This window comes from Ceratotherium simum, chromosome 12 (genome assembly GCF_057802395.1).
Source record: "Ceratotherium simum simum isolate JZ-2026a chromosome 12, ASM5780239v1, whole genome shotgun sequence".
Classification (NCBI taxonomy): Eukaryota; Metazoa; Chordata; class Mammalia; order Perissodactyla; family Rhinocerotidae; genus Ceratotherium; species Ceratotherium simum.
The window spans coordinates 35,662,632-35,684,205 of NC_141911.1; the positions used below are offsets into that span (position 1 = coordinate 35,662,632).

A 21,574-nucleotide genomic window follows, 5' to 3' on the forward strand; every position below is an offset into this window, starting at 1 on the left:
TTCACTGCCAAGTTAGAAAGCACTCCTCATCTGGTTTTTTTTTTTTTAAATGTGTGCATGTGGAGTGTTTTGAGGTTTTTTTTGAGGAAGATTGGCCCTGAGCTAACATCTGTTGCCGATCTTCCTCCTTTTTTCTCCCCAAAGCCCCAGTAGATAGTTCTATGTCATAGTTGTACATCCTCCTAGCTGCTCTGTGTGGGACGCCACCTCAGCATGGCTTGATGACCGGTGAGCAGGTCCGCACCGAGGATCTGAACCGGTGAACCCCAGGCCACTGAAGTGGAGTGCATGAACTTAACTGCTACACCACCAGGCCGGCCCCTCCTCATCTGGTTTTTTTCCTACTTCCTCACCCACTATTTGCTCTTAAGTCACTGCAGCATCACCCCCCTGGCTGAAATGCCCTGATTCCCTAGCACTTCTTTCCCAACTGTGAAATGCAAAGCACATCTTCTAATCTCACTTGGTGTCTTCTGAGGACAATGGACACCAGTTATGATTCTCTTCTTGCAAATCCTTCTTTCCTTAGCTTCCATGATCTCATTTCTTTTGTTTTCCTCCTCTTTGGTTGCTCCTTCTTGGTCTGCTTTTCAAGATCCTGTTGTCCCACCCTTCCACCTCATCCTCCTTAGACTCTCTGTGAGCAGCTGCATCCACCCCCATGGCTTCAATCACCACCTATACCCTGAGGACATCTCCAGCCTAGTCCTTTCTCTTGAGTTCAAATCACTTACAGAACATCTCGATTAGATCATTTATGGGTATCTCACATGCCACATGTCTACAACTAACTTCACTCCCCACTATTGCCCCTGTGACCTCAAAGTCTCCTCGTCTTGAATCCCCCAACTTGAATGAAATCACCACCTATACAGTCACCTAAGCAAAAACCAAGACTCCTGTCTCTGTTCTCCCTTTCTCCACATTCAATAGAATTGACAAAACTGCTGACTTTGGTCTAAGCACCGCTGGAATCCATCCCCTTCAACCCTGCCTTCTCTCATTTCTCCCTAGATTAGAGTAGTTAAGCTCCCTATATCAGGCCTCACCCCCTCATCTTCCACACAGCTGTCACAGCAAGTTTTTAAAAATGTAAATCTGATGTCTTTTGCCTGCTTCACTGCCTTGAGAATAAAGGCCAAACTCCTCAGCACATCACACACTTGCAGTCTCATCTCCCACCACTTTCCTACAGGTTCCTAAGTTAGTGTCATACCAGTATATTTCCTTCCAAACTCATCATACCCTCTTATTCTCATTCCTTCTTATATGCCTGAAATGACCTTCCTCTTCTTCCCATCTTGCCTTTTTTACTGACCAGTCAATATTAATCACCCCTGGCAAGGAGATAAAGCAATGAGAAGTTTCATATATTGCTGGAAGGATTTTAAATTGGTTCAATCCCTTAGGAAAAACAGGTTGGCATTATCCATTACTAAGCTGACAATATACACATCATATGACTTATAAATCCACCCCAGGAAAATATCCTGAAGAAACTCATGCACGTGAGCACCAGTGTGTGTAAGTGTTTGTGTGTGTGTGTGTGTGAATTCAGTAATTCACAGAAGTATTGCTCAATAGCCAAAGATGAGAATAAATCCACATGTCCATCAACAGGAGAACAGATACATAGATTGTGATGTGGTCATATAGTATACTACTATACAGTAATGAAAATAAACAAACAAGAACTATATGCAACGACTTGGATGAATTTTACAAACAATGGTGAGCAAAAGACAATAAAAGAATACAAATTAAACTACACTGATTAGGGATGCCTTCATCAGTGGTAAAAATATAAAGAAAAGCAAGAGTCAGGCTACTGTTACCTTGGAAAGGTTGTAACTAGGAAGGGACACAGGGAGAGCATCTCAGATTCCAGCAACACTCTGTTTCTTGACATTGCTGGTCATCACAAAAGTGTTCGCTTCATAATAACTCACTGGGCTGTGCATGTATGTTATATGAGCTTTCTGTAGGTATATTTCATAATTTTAAAATAAAATTTTAAAAATTACATCACTCGTGGGTCCTCTTTTTGTACCCTGAGCTTACAATTTATTAATTTCTCACAGTCATTTATTCCTTATCTGTCTCTTCTAGTGGTTCTTAGTGGCGAGTTTTTGTTTTTAATCAGGTGATTTTGTTATATAAGTACAGATGCCCAGACCTCACCACAGTTCAGCTGAACCAGAATCACTGGAAGGTGGGACCGGAACATGTAGGTAAGGTTTTTTAATTTCACAAGTGACTCTGAAAACAATCCCTCATTACAAACCACTGCCTAGGCTGGAAGCTCCTTGAAAAACTGACTGTATCTTCCTTATACTACCCACATCTATCACAGTACCTGGTATATAACAGATACTCAAAACATGTTTGTCTAAGTAATGATGAAAACGTGGATTTCCAAAGCAAATTTACACATCTCATAGTTTGGATTTGCATTACTTCTAGCTAAAACATTTGCATAGTGTGGCTGTTTAAATGGAATAACCCTAGGAGGCTCAGGGTTAGACTCCTGAAAGACATCGTGCATGGTCTGAGACACTCTTAGGTCATGCCAGTCCATCAAAAGGCAACCTAAGGCCCATAGGAAAACAAGCAGCATATGACGGCTGCCTAGTACCTACCAACATTTTTTCTTCACTTCAGACAATCAAAGCATCAAGAGTCCAGGGCACTTTTTCAGTCCAATAAATATAATGTGTCTTTTAATCAATGGAATATGTATGGCTGTGTGTGTATACATATATGTTTTTAATAGCTAAATCACAGTAATCCCTCAACATTTAAAATGTCAATTCATTGTTAGAAATTACAAATAGCTACATGAAACCCTGTGCCATTGGAAATCCAACAATCCAATGTTTTAGCCTACTCTTCTATCAGTTACTATAAAGTCTCCCATCTACCTCTGTTAAAATATTTACATTAACTGCTTAACACCATTAATTAGTTTGCAATAACAAACTATTTTGACATTCATAGCAGAAAATCCGTTATACAAAATTTGGACATCGAGACTACACTTAACTCTTGCAGTGGAAGCAAGCACTGAACTTTATGATGAAAAGGAAAACTGGTTTACAAGTCTAAACTGCAAAGACTCTTCAAGTTTCAGAAACACCCCCTCCCTGCCCACACACACAGATTTAAATATGGTAACACAGAAAAGGCAAGACAAAGAGAAAAGAAAAGAAAGCATGGCTGACACTTTAGGTCTAATATAAGCAAAAATCTTAGGAACCTAAATTCTTTCCTAACTTCCAAAACTGAGGGGAAAAAAAATTACTTTCAAAGGAATGTAACCAAGGAAAATAAATTCGAGTATGTTGCATCTATAAGATGGTTTCATGTCCTTCATCAAGTACAGCATTTGTGAGACTGTCCTACTGGGGGGATTATAATGTACATATCTCCATCTAAAGCACATCAGAGATGAGTTTCCACACTCACCGGTTAAGAAAAAATATAGAGTGAGGAAAAGTAAGACTGATTTATTATTCTGTTGTAGCTAACAACTTAATTGGGTTTTCTACCCAAACTGTACAGTGCCCAGAATTTAAACTTATGGGATGAGTAAAGTAACACCAAGTGCAGTGCTCTGGCCTGGATGCTGTTCTCACTCTGCACTCATTTGCTGTGCACCCCTGGGACCACTGCTGTAAAATTCACAAAATGAATACAACGGCCTTTCCTGCAGGGTAGGGCTGAGGACACAAAATGAGATCTATCACCTCTAAATCCAGTGCTCTTTCAACACATCTGAGGACAAGTAGCTGAAACAAGTCATCTCCTAAAGTCCCACCCAGCTGTGCAGTCTATGATACCTTCTACTGAGAAAGGAGAACAAAAGGTACTTTGAACATCTGAATATCTATGAAGAGATATGCCCACAAATCCATGTTTCAGCATTGGAATTTAACTTTAGACAAAAGAAATTAGGTAAAAGTAAAAACAAAAATCTCCTACTCCCTAACCAAAAAGCTTTAAATCTCACCCACTGAAAAGGAAATTGTATCAAATCTCCTGGTAGGATGGAACCTATAGATCAGATCCATTATCTGTCTTTTTGCTCCTCACACCTGAGCCAACTATATCCCACAGTCTATAAGAGTTCATCATGGCAATTTTAATTCTGTGCTTATTTTGATGATAAGACTTAAAATGCTTATATCACCCTTTTTTGGAACATCTGAACGATGGCTTCTACATCAAGTACAGCCAGGCCACACTGTGTCCACAGCCTCAACTCTTGGCATCAAGTAGTGTAACTGTGCTGAGAGTTAATGAGGAAAAAGTAGACTTAATATATGTAAAAGACATGTTCACAGCAAGTTAAGGCCAGAGGACATAATTTTACTCTGCAGGAATAAAGAATCATTAGTTGTAAAAAACTAACTCATTATACAGCATTCTGAAATACAGTACACCAAACTCAGCATTCAGTACCATGGTCACATTGGGAATACCAATTTAGTTTGAGCAAATAGTTTCTGTAGCTTTATACTGCTATTTTGCATTTTTTTTGGCTGCACAGTTTTGGTGGTATTTACATTACCAATTTTTGGGGTTTGTATCAGTGTGTAAGACCTATATGCACAAAGGTACACCTACCTTTATATTTATAAATATTTAAGTGACAACATAATTAAAGTAATTAAGGCAATACTGGGCTTCTGCAATTTGGTTGTTAGAGTTTTACATTGTTTTTCATTTTTACATATCCCAAACATTGCTCAAGTTCGAGAAATACTGCAATCTGAAGAGTATTGAGAAAGAGAGAAACTCGCAAACCAAAATGTGCCCACCCATCTAATAATATTTGCAAATAAACTAGGGCTTAATGGATATAGTGTCAGTCTTTCAATTGGCTCACCATCTGAGCAGAGGTAAAACTTTCCTTGACAGAGTTTTACCAACTTCTGGAGACCTTTGCTTAACACCTTCCTCCTTCATCCCTTAAATCTCACTGTGAGTCTAAGAGGAAGACTTGGTCTCAGTTTTAAGCAGTAAATGATAATAAGCATGGCTTAAAAAGATTCAGTGCAAGTGATGAAGGATTCGGAAACCAGATGTTTATCCAAAAATGAGGTGATGTTCAGGGGACAGAGGAGAAGGGGAAATAGCAGAGGAAAGCATGACCACTGTCTCAAACCATCTTAAGGGCTGCTACGTAGAAATAGGATGAGCCTTATGTAGCTCCAAATGGTGGCTCTAGAATTACACAGGGGAGTTATAAGGACGTGAATTTTGGTTTAAGATGCTGATGACCACTATCATTTATTAAAGAGTTACTGCATGCTAGGACTCTATGTCCTATAATGTGTTTTATACACATTATAAGGTTCATGTGGAATCTTTTGGTTATTGGCCTTGATCACTAAACTAATAAGAGATGAGTTTACATCAAGCTATTTCTCAAGTTTTCTCTCACAGAGGCTTGATGAACATAAGTATAACCAGCAGTAAGTTTCCATAACTCCTTTTTTCTTTTTCTTGATTCTTTAGCAGATGAGGCAAAATACTGTTAAGTAAAGCGACCAAGATGATGGGCAAGGGTATTGGGGAAGAGAGCATCAATTATTGCCTTTAAGAAATCGTTACATTGTTATTATTTAAAAAGTAACAAAGTCATCTGAAGCTTGTAAAACATACATAGTTAAGAAAGAGAGAAATCAATGACAAAATTGTATAACTTCTATTGTGATATACTTTGGTTGCAAGTGATTATAATTTAATCAACGTATAAACAACAGGTAACATAGGTCATAATTGTAGATTATTTTAGTCACTTTGAGATGGTAGTAAATGTTATAGTGTAATCAAAAGTACCTAAGTTGATCTCACAAACTAGTATTTTCCCATTCCTTCAGTCTATAACGTAGTAGCTTCTGACTAATTACAATATGACTAGTCTACTATGAAGGCTGCAGAAGACATGGTAAACAGGATACAATACCCTGGATTAGAATAAAAATTATAGCATGTCTTAAGGAATGAAAGAGTATTCATCTAAATTCTAGCCTTAAAATATTTCCAACTCATAGAATTTAAAAGATGCCAGATTGTATAAAAACTATATATGAAATAAATTTGCTGAAGACAATGCTTAAAATAAGAATAAATGCTAAAGATGAAAAAAAACTAAGTTTTAGCCATGTCAGAGAACTAACTCAAAGCAGATACTGAAAACGTTAGGAGCTTAGAATAATCCTGGGAATTAAACACACACAAGAAATAAAGGTGCGGGCCGGCCCCGTGGCTTAGCAGTTAAGTGCACGCACTCCGCCACTGGCAGCCCAGGTTCGGATCCCGGGCGCGCACCGACGCACCGCTTCTCCGGCCATGCTGAGGCCGCGTCCCACATACAGCAACTAGAAGGATGTGCAACTATTACATACAACTATCTACTGGGGCTTTGGGGGAAAAAAAAAGGAGGAGGATTGGCAATAGATGTTAGCTCAGAACTGGTCTTCCTCAGCAAAAAGAGGAGGATTAGCATGGATGTTAGCTCAGGGCTGATCTTCCTCACAAAAAAAAAGCAATAAAGGTGCAAGAATTTGGTTATGACAGATGTCTAAAGAGAAAAATCAAGTCAGGTATCTCAGAAACTAGTGAAACTGATAAATTGTTAAAATGTAACTATATCACATCATTTTTCTTTAATAAAAACTTATTTAAAAACTGAAATATGAAGGGTCAAGGAACATTTGCCTTTCACATGAATTTATTCTACCTCCGCATATGTAGCCAACTGTCCAGCTGGCTGTCTTAACCAAGAAAGATTTTTAAAAACACCTACATTCATCCCACCTATTAAATATCTTATATATGGGACAAAAGTAAAATTAGTCATCAAACATCATGTGCCAGAAGTATTTGCTGCATGGGATAATGAAATGAACAAGACAACTGTGGTCCCAGCCCTCATTAGGTTTGTAATTTTCCCTTTCCTGAGAACATTCTATGGGGAAGATCCTCCTGTAGGTTATTGAGGGTTCTAAGAACTCCATCTAAACCTGGGTAACCACATCTGATCACAAAATCTGGCCAACTTTTAAAGAGAGACCGCAGCCAGACACAGCCAAGATCATTTCTCTTTCCCACTCCCAAAAGCATTTCCCAAGATCACTGAGCTTTAAAAGGGAAAAGGGCCTTACCAATTACCTAACTTGACTTTCATTTTACAGATGAGGAAACCAAGGTCAAGCAAGGCAATTCTGCAGAATGTGAATGCACAGACCCTATTTTGCAGGTATATAGGATAACGCATTTTATTTCAGGAACCATACAGGAAGCATCCTAAAACTGTCTTTACACCTACAATGACTGATGAACTACTGCAATCTTCATTGTCCAAATATAAATGACTAACAGGTTTGGCTGCAGAAGTGATGGAGCCCTGGACTGCTGATCTATAATGACCTATGTAAACCTCAGGGGTAGGAATGAATCCTATTTCCTCACAGGTGGTAGAACATAGCAGTTAAGAATATAGAAGTTCAAAAGCCAGGGAGAAAGGCCTCAAGTTCCAGCCCCACCTCTTACCATTGGTGAAAGGAGGCAATTTTTTTTTCCTCTCTGAGCCTCAGCTGCCCCGTTTGTAAAATGGGGTAGACAACGAAGCCATATTTCACAGGGTATTATAAGAGTTAAATGAGAAGAAACATGTAAAGTACCTCACACAATGACTGCATATAACACACCTAATAAATGGTAGCAAAGCTGAAAAGAAAAGGACTCCTAATTCTTAGGGTAGTGATTTACTTTCTCAGTAGAAGAGACAACAGAAGTGGTAGGAGCATGGGTGGGTAGGGATGAGGAGAAAAGAGACCTAGCCATTGCAGCCCCACTGGCCCTCCCTGCAATGAAGAAAGAAGTTTGACAACCACTGCCCAAGGGAATCTAGTTTCCTTTATTTCACATCACAGGACCATAAAACACCCATTTTCATAGTTTAAACCCTCAAGAAAGATTGATCTTTTCTTATAATTACCAGAGTAACATTGTGTCATACTCTAATCTCATACATGCTCTCCCAAATAGTCCCTTTCTTCCCCCAACCCTTTAGAATTCTTTATTCTTCAAAAGAAAATTTCTCTTCCCGTTACCTCTGGAAAGAGCTTATTATGCAGCTATATTATAATAGTACATCTGAATCTCCCTGTTTTAAGGAAATCCTTGAGATGAAGAGAACAATCAGATTTATGGAAGCAAGTATTATGGAAGAGTCGTTCTTTCCACAATGATGAGTCAGCGTAGCATCTTTGATTTATCTGAAACAATTTTTCAAAATACATATTTTCACAGATATGTAGGAACAACCTTATTCAAACTTCCCTTGACAACCAAGGGACTTAGAGCTATAATCATTTTCTGGGCTATTTATTCAATGAATTTATTATGTGTCCAAGCTCCCTTAGCTCACGATGCTCTCAGTCTAGTGCAAAAGATAGACCCAATATACCACTAATTACAAAGATAAGTGTCATTATAGACGTAAAGAAAAATGCTGTGAATAAGCAGAGGGAAGAGTTATAAGCTTGACCTCAGGCCTTGGCTCCAGCCTCTGTTCCTCTGGGAAGCCTTTTTCATCATCCTGGCCAATGTGGCTCTCCTGTCCCCATCTCATTACCACTTCATTTACAGCACTTCACAGCTGGAACCATCTTTGTGCGTGTGCACGTGTGTGTGTGTGTGTGTGTGTGTGTGTGTGTGTACACATTCACTATCTCTCTTTCTCTAGAATGTGAGCATCTTGAGAGGAGAAATGTACCCCCAGCACCTGGAATAACAACAAATATGCTCTCGATCAACAACTATTTGAGACCAACATCCTTGAGTTCTGGGAAGAGACTTCACAGGGAGGTAATATTTGAAGTGGGTCTTGAAGAATCTAGGAGTCTGCCAGGGAGAAAAGGCTTTGCAGACCTAAAATTCAGTGTTAAATGGCCATGTCTAATTATCATATATACCTCTAATGTGTATTGCTTTTGACGTCTAGGTGCAAATATTTTGTAATTCATGGGTTTATATTTCTTTCCTCACAGAACAAGTTCCAAGAGCTCAGTTTCTATCATTACTATAAAAATCTACCTTTTGGGGGGAAAAAACCCTATAATCTGGGTTCTTCAGGAGACTCATTTTTACTTAAAGATGCTCTCAGTAACTGTATTTTGGTGTAACACCTTCAAAGAGACTGACCTAACCAAACAGATTCAATAAACTAGGCTTAGTAGAAGAACTTCAGAGATTTAAAGTGCTTTATTTCTTTAGAACCTTATTTTTCTTAAATTCAAGTTAACTCAAGCTAATTTTCAGGTTAACTTAATGGAAGAATGGAAGTATCACTTGTAAAACAATAAAAATTCTCTCATATGCCAAAAAATTCAATAAGCTTATTTACTGTTGATTGAGGTAGAAATAACACAAAATGACATTTTAGTTTGGAATGAGAGAGGCAGAGACAGGTAGCTATTAGTTTTCTTGGCTCCTAGCAAATACTTCATCAGAGCCATACACCCATTCACTGCTTGGTAGTAAGACATCTGCAGCCTCGCCAATTTTCTAGAAGACAGGTTGTGGGTAGGGAAAGGCAGCCCAGGCCATACACTCAGCAATTAACTACTTAGGTAGGGGAAAGATATATACTTTTAGACTAGAAGGGATCTAACTTAGAGGGGTGATTTGTCAACCTCTCACTCAACAGAAAAGGACACTGAGGTCCAGAGAACTGAAGTGAATGTTTCTCAAATCCACAGTTAGTAAAACCCAGGGATTCTGACTAGGTCAGGCACTGGTTCTACTATCTGTGAGCATATCTCTTCATGCCACCAAAATTTTACAAATACAGCCAAAATGTCCAGATGGGGAGAACACTCATGGAACAAAACTAAGACTAGGAGCTCTGACTCTTAGCCTTGAACATGAGAACTTAAGAACGAGTCATCTGGACATCCTCAGGTGTCTACCAGAGATGCTACGAGCTTGGCTGGCTCGTGGCCTCAGATAGCTCAACCTGATTCTCCCAATATTGACTGTTATGACTCACGGTCTTCCTCTGAGAGATCTTCATTCAGTTTTAGAATAAACAGGATTACAGGGATGCACAGCACCAATTCAGTGAAATTAATCTAGCAAAGGGAGGTAAAGCAATAGGCTGAAGATGCCTGCTGGTTTAGTGCAGCTCAGGAGGAGTGCCAGCCAACACCTGAACACTGTTTTTAGTCTCCAGAGACTCGCAAGGTCAAGGGCAGAAGAAAAAATCTGGGCCATGCAAATTTCTTTTGTCATCTGAATTCAAGGGCATTGGGGCTCTGAATGAGTGTTCGTGCCCGACTGTCTTGAGTCATCACTTTCTATTCTCCACTAAGAACATTTTAGAAAAATGTTTTAGGAAAAACAATATCTCCTAACCTACAAATTTCATGGGATGGAAGAGCCAGAGGAGAGGACAAACATAATGGTGTAAAAAAACAGTATCAGAGAATCTTTACTAACAACAATGAACTAAGACAAAAAACAACAAATGTTGGAGAGGATGTGGAGAAACAGGAACCCTCATACACAGCTGGTGGGAATGCAAACTGGTACAGCCTCTATGGAAAACGGTATGGAGGTTCCTCAAAGAATTAAAAATAGAAATACCCTATGATCCAGCTATCCCACTACTGGGAATCTATCCAACGAACCTGAAATCAACAATCCAAAGAGGCTTATGCACCCCTATGTTCACTGCAGTATTATTCACCATAGCCAAGAAGTGGAAGCAACCTAAATGTCCCTCGACTGCTGAGTGGATAAAGAAGATGTCGTATATATATACAATGGAATACTACTCAGCCATAAAAAAAGACAAAATCGTCCCATTTGCAACAATATGGATGGGACTGGAGGGTATTATATGAAGTGAAATAAGCCAGAAAGAGAAAGACACACACTGTATGATCTCATTCATATGTGGAATATAAACCAACACGTGGACAGAGAAAACTGTATTGTGGTTACCAGGGGCAATGGGGGTAGGGGGTGGGCACAAGGGGTGAAGGGAGACATATATATGGTGATGGAAAAACAAAAATGTACAACCCAAAATTTCACAATGTTGTAAACTATTAAAACACCAAAAAAAAAAAAAAAAACAAAAAACAATGAACTAAGACACAATAGTCAATTTTGACAATACGGGCAATACCACAAACCTATTTTTACTGATGCAGATAACAACTCCACAGGTAGCCTGTTAGTTCTTCTGCATGATAAATTTGAACACTCGCACACACAATTTTAACTAAAAGTTGAAACTATTTAAATTTTCAAGTGATTGATATTAAACACTGATGATTCTTTCTCTTCTTAGAAACTGCCTTGCAACAGGGTATTCCACTCATTTTGTGGGAAACTCAAGACTTAGACAAAGATCCACTGTCAGAGAGAATGCCACTATGACAAAAGAAGGGCACAAATTTTCTTCTTCTGCAGTAATTTTGTTATACTGAATACTGCTTGAAACAAGTGGGCAATTGGCTTGATTAGGGAAACATTTCTGTTGTGCAAATATCTGTATTATAACTATCATTATTCATCATATTGTGGGGTAAATTGGACCCTTACATACTTATGGTTCCCCGTCCTTCAAAATCAGTGAATGAATGATTGGAAGGAAATTTGTCAACCTTCAATTTAGAGCTGAAACTACAGTTTGAGGATTCAACTCAGTGGACCACGCACCTCCTGGGCAATGATAAACTCAACGTACAGTACATGCTCTCGTTAATTAATGCACACAATGGTCATCTTGATCTTCTCCCCTATGGTGATATTCATCTTTGGAGTCCATTAATCTCATGTAGCAAACACACTGTTAAAATTACTTTAGAGAAGGATATTAAAATTGCCGTCCCTCCTCAGACCACACCGGGCACGGTATCCCAAGGGCATGTGAGTAATAAGCGCTTAAGGAATAGGCATTGCCTCGATCCTTCCACAGGGCTGCTAATCTAGCCTTGGGTCAGTCAGAAAATTGGTTACTCAGTTTTGAAATATCTAGGCAAATGTTGCTTTTAAGTATTTAGCATGATAAAGACATTTTAACAACGTGTCTTCCTTTTACTTACACTCCTCCTGTTGTCATCACCACCTCAGGATGCCTTTAAAACCAAAACACACAATTGACTAAGACAACACGTGTGAAGTCAAAAAACACACATGTAGACTAACAGACAACTTAATTTTGGTTGGGTCCTCATGTAGCCAGGGCAAAGAAAACTTTTGGTAACAGCAACTCAACAGATAAACTCAACCACTTTCCCGTGGTTATATACTACTCCTCCGAGTAGCTATATCAATTTATTGGCAGTGAACTGTAGATGAAGGAGCATATACTGCAGCTACTGTGTGACAAGGCACGTTGCTTAAGTTTCCTCATGTGTAAAATGGGCATAAGGCCTTCAGAACATAATATAAGAACATGATGAGATAATATAAGAAAAACAGTTGGCTCCAAGTTCGGTTTCCTTTCTCTGCCAAGTCAATATTGCTACAAGGAATGTGCCATTTCCATTAAGAAAGATGCATGGGAGCAGACTGTATGTAAATATGCAGTCAGCACATACTTGGGTTCTGTCTGATCTTTATAGGTGCTGTTTAGACCTGGAAATATATTCTTAACTACTTAGTAATGCTTTTCCTCCCTAAAAAGAAAGAAGAGTAAATATCGCAGGAATTCAAGGATGACACAACATACAGCCAAGCAGTCCCTTTGAGAATAACGTAGTTCACACTCTAAGATTACTAATTTATAATAGGCCCCAACTGCTGACTCCAATGGCCTCTACCTATCATCCTAACTAGCTACTTTCAGCAGGGGAGGAGGCAAGAGAGACTGACCCTGATTCACCTCATTACCAACCAAACATGGAAAACCCTTTCCCAGTGGTTCTCAGCCTTGGCTGCACATTCAAGTCACCTGGGGAGCTTTTAAAACTCCAGATGGCCAGACCACACCCCAAACCAATTACATCCGAATATGGGTGCGGGGGCAGGCACCCCTATTTTTTAAAGTCCCCCGTGATCCAAGATGCAGCCAAGGTTGAGAACCACTGTCTAGGATCACCCCTCCTGACCTCATGTAACTTCTGCTGCAAGCCAAACCAAGAAAGCCAACCTAGAGCGTTGAACAGAGCAGGTACAAGAGGGCCCCATAAGCTGGAACACCACAAGTGCCCGCACCGAGGTTCACACAGAGGGCTGAACAGACAGCTTATTAACTAGAGGGTTACCCAGATCCTTACGGGAGACCCACTTTTTCAAACAGTTCGCACTTCAAAAAATAAAATAGCAAGTTCGCCAATCTTGAAGGATGTCTCCAACGAAAGCCCGTTAGGAATTTTTTTGCTTTTTCTTCTTTAAGAAAAATCTCTTGGGAAAAACAGAGTACATGTGGGAACGCGCCCCACACACAGAGCCTACGGAAAAGCAGCCAGAACCGCAGAATTCCCATGGCCGCCTAGAAAACACCCCGCAGGCTCCCCCCCTGCGCGGGGCGGGCGTGCGCGCGCGGCCGGCGGCCACTGCACCTGCTGGGCCGCACCTGCCGCGCCGGGCCCTCCCCTCCTACCTTCCAGCAGCTCGTCCAGGCTGGTGACCTTCCTGCTGCCGTCGATGGTGTAGATGGTGCGGACGCCCTGGGGCAGGTTCACGTTGTCTGACAGGGAGCGAGTGAGCTCCATGAGCAGCGCATCGAAGGACCGGAAGCGGTCGCTGGAGATGGCAAACACCAGGCCCTTGAAGTAGCGGTCCCCATTCCGGTAGAAGCGCGCCTTCTTGGCCTTCTTCTCCGAGCTCAGGGCCTGCAGGGTCCGCGTGCGGTAGAAGCTGCAGTGGGCACTGTGCGCCGGGCTGGGGATGAGCCCGTTTCCCTTGGGGCCCGAGCTGCTGCTGCCCCCGGAGGAGCCCGGCGCCCCTCGCCGCGACCCCGGCCGCGGCCTTTTGTCCCGTTCCTCAAAGTGCTCCAGCTCAATACTTCTGGTGCTGGCCATCACGGCTGCACCGAGGGCTCCCCACGAAAAACACGTCCCGGCCAAAGCCTCCAGGTAGCCTGGTGTCAATGCGGGAACCAGTTCAGGGACGCCTGACTGCAAGGGGGCTCAGAGCGCCGGGACACCTGGCTCTGACATCCCGCCCTCTCCCTGCAGGTGGGGCCGCGGAGGCAGCGGCCGCGTCGCGCCCCCCCTAAAAGTGGCCGCAGCGTCGAGCTGCCCAGCTCATTGTCCAGCGCGGCTCGCTCGGTCCTCCCGCCCGCCGGGGAGCCCCACGCCCCCCCAAGCGCCTCCTCCACCCAGCCACGCCTCACAACTCCCGCCTGGGAGCCGGCTAGGAGCCGCAAAGTTGGGCCGCCCGAGGCTCGCCCCGGGCCCGCGGCCGCACACAAAGCTCGGCGCCCGCCGCGGCTCGCGTCCGCCGGCGCTCCCGGGCGCGCTGAGGGGAAGGAAGCAAGGCGAGGGGGAGGGGCCGGGAGCGTGGGAGAGGCGCCGCGGGGGCGTCACGCCAGCCCCGGCCCGCCCACGCGCCCTGCCCGGGCCCGGGATGCCGCCGCCGCCTCGCTCGCCCCCAGGCCCTGCCGGAGGGGCGGCGCGCGCGGGCCCGGGCGGAGAGGGCCGTGTGGGCCCCTTCCTCCCCAGAGCCCGGCCCTAGCGGGAAATAATGCAGCGCGCCCTCTCCGCTGCCGGCCGGCCCGGCCCACCCGCGAGCATCCGCGCCCGGACCCGACTACGCCGCCTGCGCGGCCCGCTGTCAGGGCTGGAGGGGGCTCCCAGCCCCTAAAGGATGTCTGAGCCCCGGAGGGAGAGAGGGGGGCGAGGAGGCGATGCAGCACGAGAGGAGCGGCTCCTCCTGGGTCCTAGGCAGCCCCGGCCGCCTGACAGCTACAAACCCGCGCAGCGCGCTAATGGGCGCAGCCGCGGCACGCGCTGCAACGCCTGGGAAACGTAACGGCGCAGGCCAAAAAAACTACAAAGGAAGGAGATTCAAGGGCAGAGATCACACTCTTAGCCAGCCTCCAAATGAGGAATCGAGGCCAAACTAGGGCAGAAATCTGAAACCTGGCATTAAATTTGGGCATAAAATGTATTTTTTTAAAAGGAAATTTGGGCCTTTTTTTAAAAAAATTCTTTGATAAAACAGTTTCCATTGCAGATTCGCTAACATGGTTCCTTCAGTAACTTTGAATGAATGAATGATCAGAAGTTATTGGGTTTTGAGGGATTTATTTAATCAACAAATGGTTACTAAGAGCATGCCATGTGCCAGGCATTGTTTCGGTCACTGGGGATGGATCAGTAAAGAGGTAACACCTGCACCCCTCCCCACCTTACATTCAAGTGGTGTTTAATGTCAGTTTGAGCTTATTAAGTAAAAGGTCTAACATTTGTAAGCACCCATCATACTGGAAATCTTAACTTAGTAGTGACTGGTCAACAGTAAAAACATATTTTCCAAAGGCTTGTGGGAAACATTAGTTACTTCCATTCTGCCATCAGGGAAAGATGAAACTAAAAGATGTCTGGTCCTAATTTGACAGATGGGTAAGCCACCCTGAAACTTTAGGTTATTCAACACCTGGTTCTCTGAGTGGCCCTGGACAGCAAATCCAAACCGACCTGTTAAGGTAGGAAGGCATGGATGCTTTTCTTGGCATGAACTGAATCCAGGAAGAGCATGAATAAGAGAAGACAAAAATATATGCAATAGTTCTTCAGCAGCTGTGAAGTTGCCCTCACATGGTAAATGCCCCAGAAGATTCCTGCTCAGTGCACTATAGTTCCCCAAGGGCAGTCTCAGGGACATACCTGAGCATATGTGAATTCTAGAACCAGGACTGGAGATGATGGGAAGTCAGAGCTGATCTGAGACTTTGATGTTGTTTTTCCAGGGGAAAAATTCTGAAGTATAATTAGGTCCATGGCCATAATAGCCCTCAACCCAGACCAATTAAATCAGAATTTCTGGGGGATAGGCTTCTCCAACAGTGGTTTTTGAAAGTGTTCCTAATGTATAGTTAGGTTTCCAACCATAAGTTGTAGCATTAGGAGTCAAATGACAGATAGGGCTTCTTCTCCAACTTTGATATACTTACATGTAGTGGAGGAGTCTCATAAAATGCAGATTCTGATTCAGTAGGTCTGGGGTGGAATCAGCTTCTGTATTTCCAGCAAACTCCTAGGTGATGTCAATGCTGCTGGTCTTGGTACAACACTTAGAGAAATAAAGAACTAAATGACCACTTCCCTGAGATAAGTCCCCATTAAGGACTTGTAAATGGCTTAAAAATGGGTGTGTTCATTTGTTAGTATTTCTCGGGGGTAGGGGGGAGACTTTGTAATCTATTGCTGGAGTAACAAATTATCCCCAACTTAGTGATTTACAACAATAAACATATATTATCTCAGCAGTTTCCACAGGTCAGGAATCTAGGAACAGCTTCGCTCGAGATCTCATGAGATTGCAATTAAGATGTTGACTGGGGCCACAGTCATCTGAAGGTTAGACTGGTGTTGCAAGATACACTTCCAAGATGGCTCACTCTCATGGATGTTGGTAGGAGGCCTCAGTTCCTCACCATAAGCATCTCTCTGTAGGGTCATTTGAGTGTTATCACAATTTCACTGGCTTCTGCCAGAGGAAGCATCCAAGAGAAAACAAAGTGGAAGCCACAGTGTCTTTTATGATGTAGCCTTGGAAGTCATACACTGTTATTCCCAAAATATCCTTAGGTAACACAGGTCAGCCTGTTCAACATGGGAGGAGACTACACAAGGGTATGACTACCAGGAGTCAAGGATCAGTGGGGTCATCTTGCAGGCTGGTAGCACAAGCTTCAGTCATTCAATCTTTAGGACACTGACATATACACATTTTTTCACTCAAAGATCTCTGATAAGATTTGGCCCTCTTTAAATTGTGAATACAATGACATAATATACCAGTATTTTAACATTATTCCCTAACATTGTATCCCTAAGTTAAACAAAGATTACTGCTTTTCAGTGTGGCTGAGGGGAGAAGAGAAAGTATTTCCAAAGCTGTTACTTAGTTAAAAAAAAATTATTTTGCTCTTGCTCTTCACATTAATTTGTTCAACGAATTTTATCCCTGACCCTCACATAAGAATTAAGATGCAATCACTTTTCATAAGATATTTACTTAATGAATACGATATATATCAAGACCCAGTTGGCCAAAATTTGAAGATTTATTGAGGTGGAAAAAAATCCGTTTCAGCCTCACAATTCTAATGCAAACAAAATTTGGGATCTCTAGGTAGGCGATTATTGATTAATTTGGGTTACTTCATGATTTAAGATTTCTAGAACCAAAGCAAATTCTTCCCTTTCAAGCGAGTGCAGAATTTGCAGAGTAAGAGATTTGAACTGGCTTTCCTTTGTTAAGATACCCCTTTTTTCTAACCAAGAAACACTCTGATTTGCTAATCATTCATCCTTCCAGAGATGGTCTAATTCTCCTTGGTGATTGCAAGGTCTACCAACTCTGTCTGCCAAGTCCTGATTTAAAGGGCTGCATTAGGAGGGGCTGGCAGCAGATGCCTCTTCACCACCTGGAAGCGCGTCTTGACTTTATCTCTCTGTTGCTTGCGAATTCTCTATACCTTTTCCTAACCCCTCTGAATCTAACACATATCTGAAAAAAAACTTTAGTTCAAAGTACTTTAAACATGGCTTCATTTGTATGCTACAGAGACTCCAAGAATTTCATTCCAAAATCCCTTCTTTGTTTTTTGCGTGATTAGAAACAACCCCTTTTTGCTCTTGATCTATAATAATTTTAAATCACGAAGTATCTAGTGGCTGTGAAAATTTTGTTGGCAATATCCAAGAGGGGCCTCCTAAAAACCACTTGGGGCAGAAAAACTCAACCAGGCATGAAGGAGAGGTAATTGTTTTTTGTTCTCTACACTTCTCTTTGGATCACACAGATTAGCAACACAATTTTAGAACTGCCTTTAGCCAAATGGGAGCAACTCCCTTTTCCCCTGCTCACCTCCCCACCTCCACTTTGACTAAGAAATACAATGCAAATTTTCATTTAGCATAATTTGTTTATATGAGATTTCATTATATACTTCCTCATGGAGCTTTACATAAGAAACTTGCCTTGCACGTTTCCTGGTTTTGCTTCATGCTACTTCTCCAATGCATTGGCTAGTCTTCACTTTTGGCTAGAAACTTCTGCTTTTAAAGGCAGTTTTCCAGCTACTCCATTATTTATTACATAAAGGATGCTGCTTGTGAACCTTTTAGACCACACTGTGCTGAGACTTTCTGCTGTCTCATGTTTTCCTTCCAGCTCACTGCATGCCAAGCATTTCTTCCAGAAGAAAAAGTGATGAAACAACTATTTTCAGTGAAAAGGCCTGGTGACTATGAACTTGAATTTTTGAAACTGAGCATTATTTTTTATTTCATTCTCTTTAATGATTATAAATTCTAGTGTTTTCTGTTAAGCTTTAACAGGAAAGGTTATAAAGCAAAGAGGCTCAGAAAGAAGCTCTCTACCTCTACCCCATAACCTGTACCCAGACTGGAAAAAAAATTCAGACAAACTGTTCTCTCATTTGTGGTTTCACCTTGGTAGCTTTGCTGTCCTTTTCAGCCATGATTCTTATAGCACTTGCCAAGTATATTAATGACTTCTTTGCAAATATATATCAGGGAATGATTAAAACTACCTTTTCAGGTTCAGAAAATTCAAATTTAGTTCATTGGTTAAGTCTTTCAAAAATTCCAAGTTTAATTTTTTAATGAAAATATCAGATGAATTGAAGAAAAAGTCAAATATGCATGCTTTAAATATATATAGCACACAAACACTTTTTCCTGTGAGAAAACTGTGGTTGACTAGTTCTTCCTATTGGTACGTTTCACTTCCACAAAGTAATTAGGACAAAGGCTCCCACTTTTCATGTAAATTCCATATATTCGAATTATACTCAGTTACTTTTGTCTCTTGCTAGTTAAGCTGCCATAATTGTTAAAATGAAAATAACAAAAACATTAAAATTATATAGCAACTTTTTCTTAGAAATTAGAATTTTTTCTCTTAAATCTCCCTAAAAAGAAAATCTATGCAGGTAGTAGTAGTCCTACTTTCCAGATAAGGGAATCCAGGCACAGTGAGTGATTTTCAACAATTACTTTAATAATATCGAAAGTGAAAGACATGGAAAAGTACTATAGTACTCTCATTTTGTTTCTGTAGAATAATATTTCCCAAACCCAATATAATATTTACTCTTTGAATCTAAGCTTTTTGCTTCATTTAAAATTCAAAAAGAATTATTTATGTTAAGATCGATTATGATTTTAGTGGTTTCCTCCTCTCAGTAGCACATTTCATGTTTGTATAAAAACTGAATGTGACAAACTATGTTCCTGTCATTCTGAATGTTAGATTAAAATAATGATGGTCATGAGTACTTAAAGGACAATAAAGCTTTTATAATGATTAATAAGTAGTTATGACCTAGTTAAAGAAACAGATTTATAGATGAGGAAATCAGAAAGGAAAGATTAAGCAGCAGAGATAGAAATTGACTCCAGGGTATGCTGCCTCTAGGAAAAGTTCATTTTGAGACTTCAAAACTCATTAATCACAAAAGAGATCTGTCTCTTTAGGAATTTATAATTAAAAATTAATGATCTTTATACTTACAGTAGGTTTATAATGCAAATTAGCTGGTTATTTGAGGACAAATGTTCTGGACCCCATACACATATTTGAAATATTCAAATGTTAAAACAATATAATTATGTTATATATGGAAATAGTGATACTACTCAGACTTGGTCAGTCCCTTTTAGTAAATCTATACTCATTTGGTAATGTATTTAAGTTTAAAAAATAATTTTTCCTTGGTACTTCACAGAGTCCTATCTGAAATAATTGCTATTGATCATGATTTACTATTCACATAAAAGATTTGATATATATATGTGTGTGTGTATATATGTGTGTGTGTGTATATATATATATATACACACACACAACATTTAAGGTGAAGAGGTATATGCGTGTGATTACCTGATAATATACATCTTAATGTAACTGATGATTACTTGATAATATATATCTTAGTGGAACTGATATGTTCATTTTTTTGTGTGTGTGTGTGAGGAAGATCAGCCCCGAGCTAACATCTGCCAATCCTCCTCTTTTTGCTGAGGAAGACTGGCCCCGGCCTAACATCCATGCCCATCTTCCTCTACTTTATATGGGACGCTGCCACAGCATGGTCTGACAAGCAGTGAGTCGGTGCTCGCCCAGGATCTGAACCCGAGAACCCCGGGCCGCTGCAGCGGAGTGTGCGCTCTTAACCGCTTGCGCCACGGGGCCGGCCCCTGATATGTTCGTTTTTAATAGCTTGACAGCAATATAAAATTACATTTCTTTCAGTATTGAAATTAATTACAATTAATTACTATGTATTTATTACTACAATAATAATATTTTTCTTCCTAGGATTTCTCTCTCTGGTGATAAGCAGAACTCCTGGGGGGTCTTACTTGGTTCAAAAGTTTAATCTAATGTCCTCATGAAGAGAAAGCTCTCAAATGAGTCGGCCCTCCAGGGGCCTCTGTCCCAGGTGCCGTTGCTGTGTCTGTGCCCTGAAATGTCTGATACGTTCTGATGACCAACTCATGGGCGGCAACTCTGGGCCCAGCAACAGTTTCTAGAAGTATAGAGAAGAAAGAAGGGTGTCTCTTTCTCTCTCTCTCCTCCTTTCTCTCAAAACAAATAAATAAAATCTTGGTGCTAACTTGGAACAAAAATCTGTTCCAGGGTAAATTATATTCTTTTCCACTTAGACATAGAATGATTGGCTAAAAAAAAGTTAAAGATCTGGCTTTCTAATTAGAACTATGTAGAAAATGGAGTATGTTGAAGTATTTACAAATAATTCTCCTTTAAATTCTTATTTGTTAAGAAGGACTATCTTAATCTCTTCAGCCTTCTCAGATTCCTTTAATAGACTTGGCAAGGCCTGAATACGTAAATGATAGGTTTTGTAACATTACGGAAATTCTGCAAACCACTATTAATAGCCCAGTTGTTTCTCATGGAATGGTTCTGAAGTTACCTACCTCATATCATGTAGTTTACTAGTTTGTTGCACAATTCGGTGGGGAATTCTTAAAAATAATTCTTAAAATTCTTAGAATGTTAAGGGAAGGGAAGCAGAGAAGTGCAATATGGTGGCCCTCATACATCTCTACACACAACTGCTTTATATTTTATTTAATCTTAACTCAAATAGTGTCTAAACTTTTGATGTTGGACTGGTTGCTTGAATGGGTGGATAACATCAGTCACCTTTTCTTTATTACTGGTGTGGTCAAAGAATTTCCCTGGAGCAGAAGTTTTATCCCAGTAGGTTTTGTTAAGTGTAGTATAAACTTGTTTGGTAGAGTTAATTTAAAGACCTTCAACAAGAAACTGTAGTTAATCCCCAGACCCCTTTCAGTCTATGATAGATGTCAAGATATTC

At 41.0% G+C, this 21,574-nt stretch overlaps 1 protein-coding gene across 5 annotated transcripts in view; it reads right to left on the reverse strand.

Annotated features, from left to right (window-relative positions):
- The window catches only part of DCLK2 (doublecortin like kinase 2), a 147,647-nt gene extending 132,970 nt beyond the window's left edge, over window positions 1–14,677 (reverse strand). For 2 of the 5 annotated variants that reach the window (XR_015553806.1, XM_087437552.1), the window contains exon 1: window positions 13,631–14,675. Coding sequence is in view for 4 of the 5 variants with exons in the window: in XM_087437552.1 (XP_087293678.1) it covers window positions 13,631–14,051 (421 nt within the window). In the remaining variant the exon portion in view is untranslated. Of the gene's footprint in view, window positions 1–13,630 lie in introns of all 5 variants that reach the window. The other 3 variants (XM_014780199.2, XM_004420904.3, XM_004420905.3) reach the window with 2 other exon arrangements.
- Window positions 14,678–21,574: the final 6,897 nt, after the last annotated feature.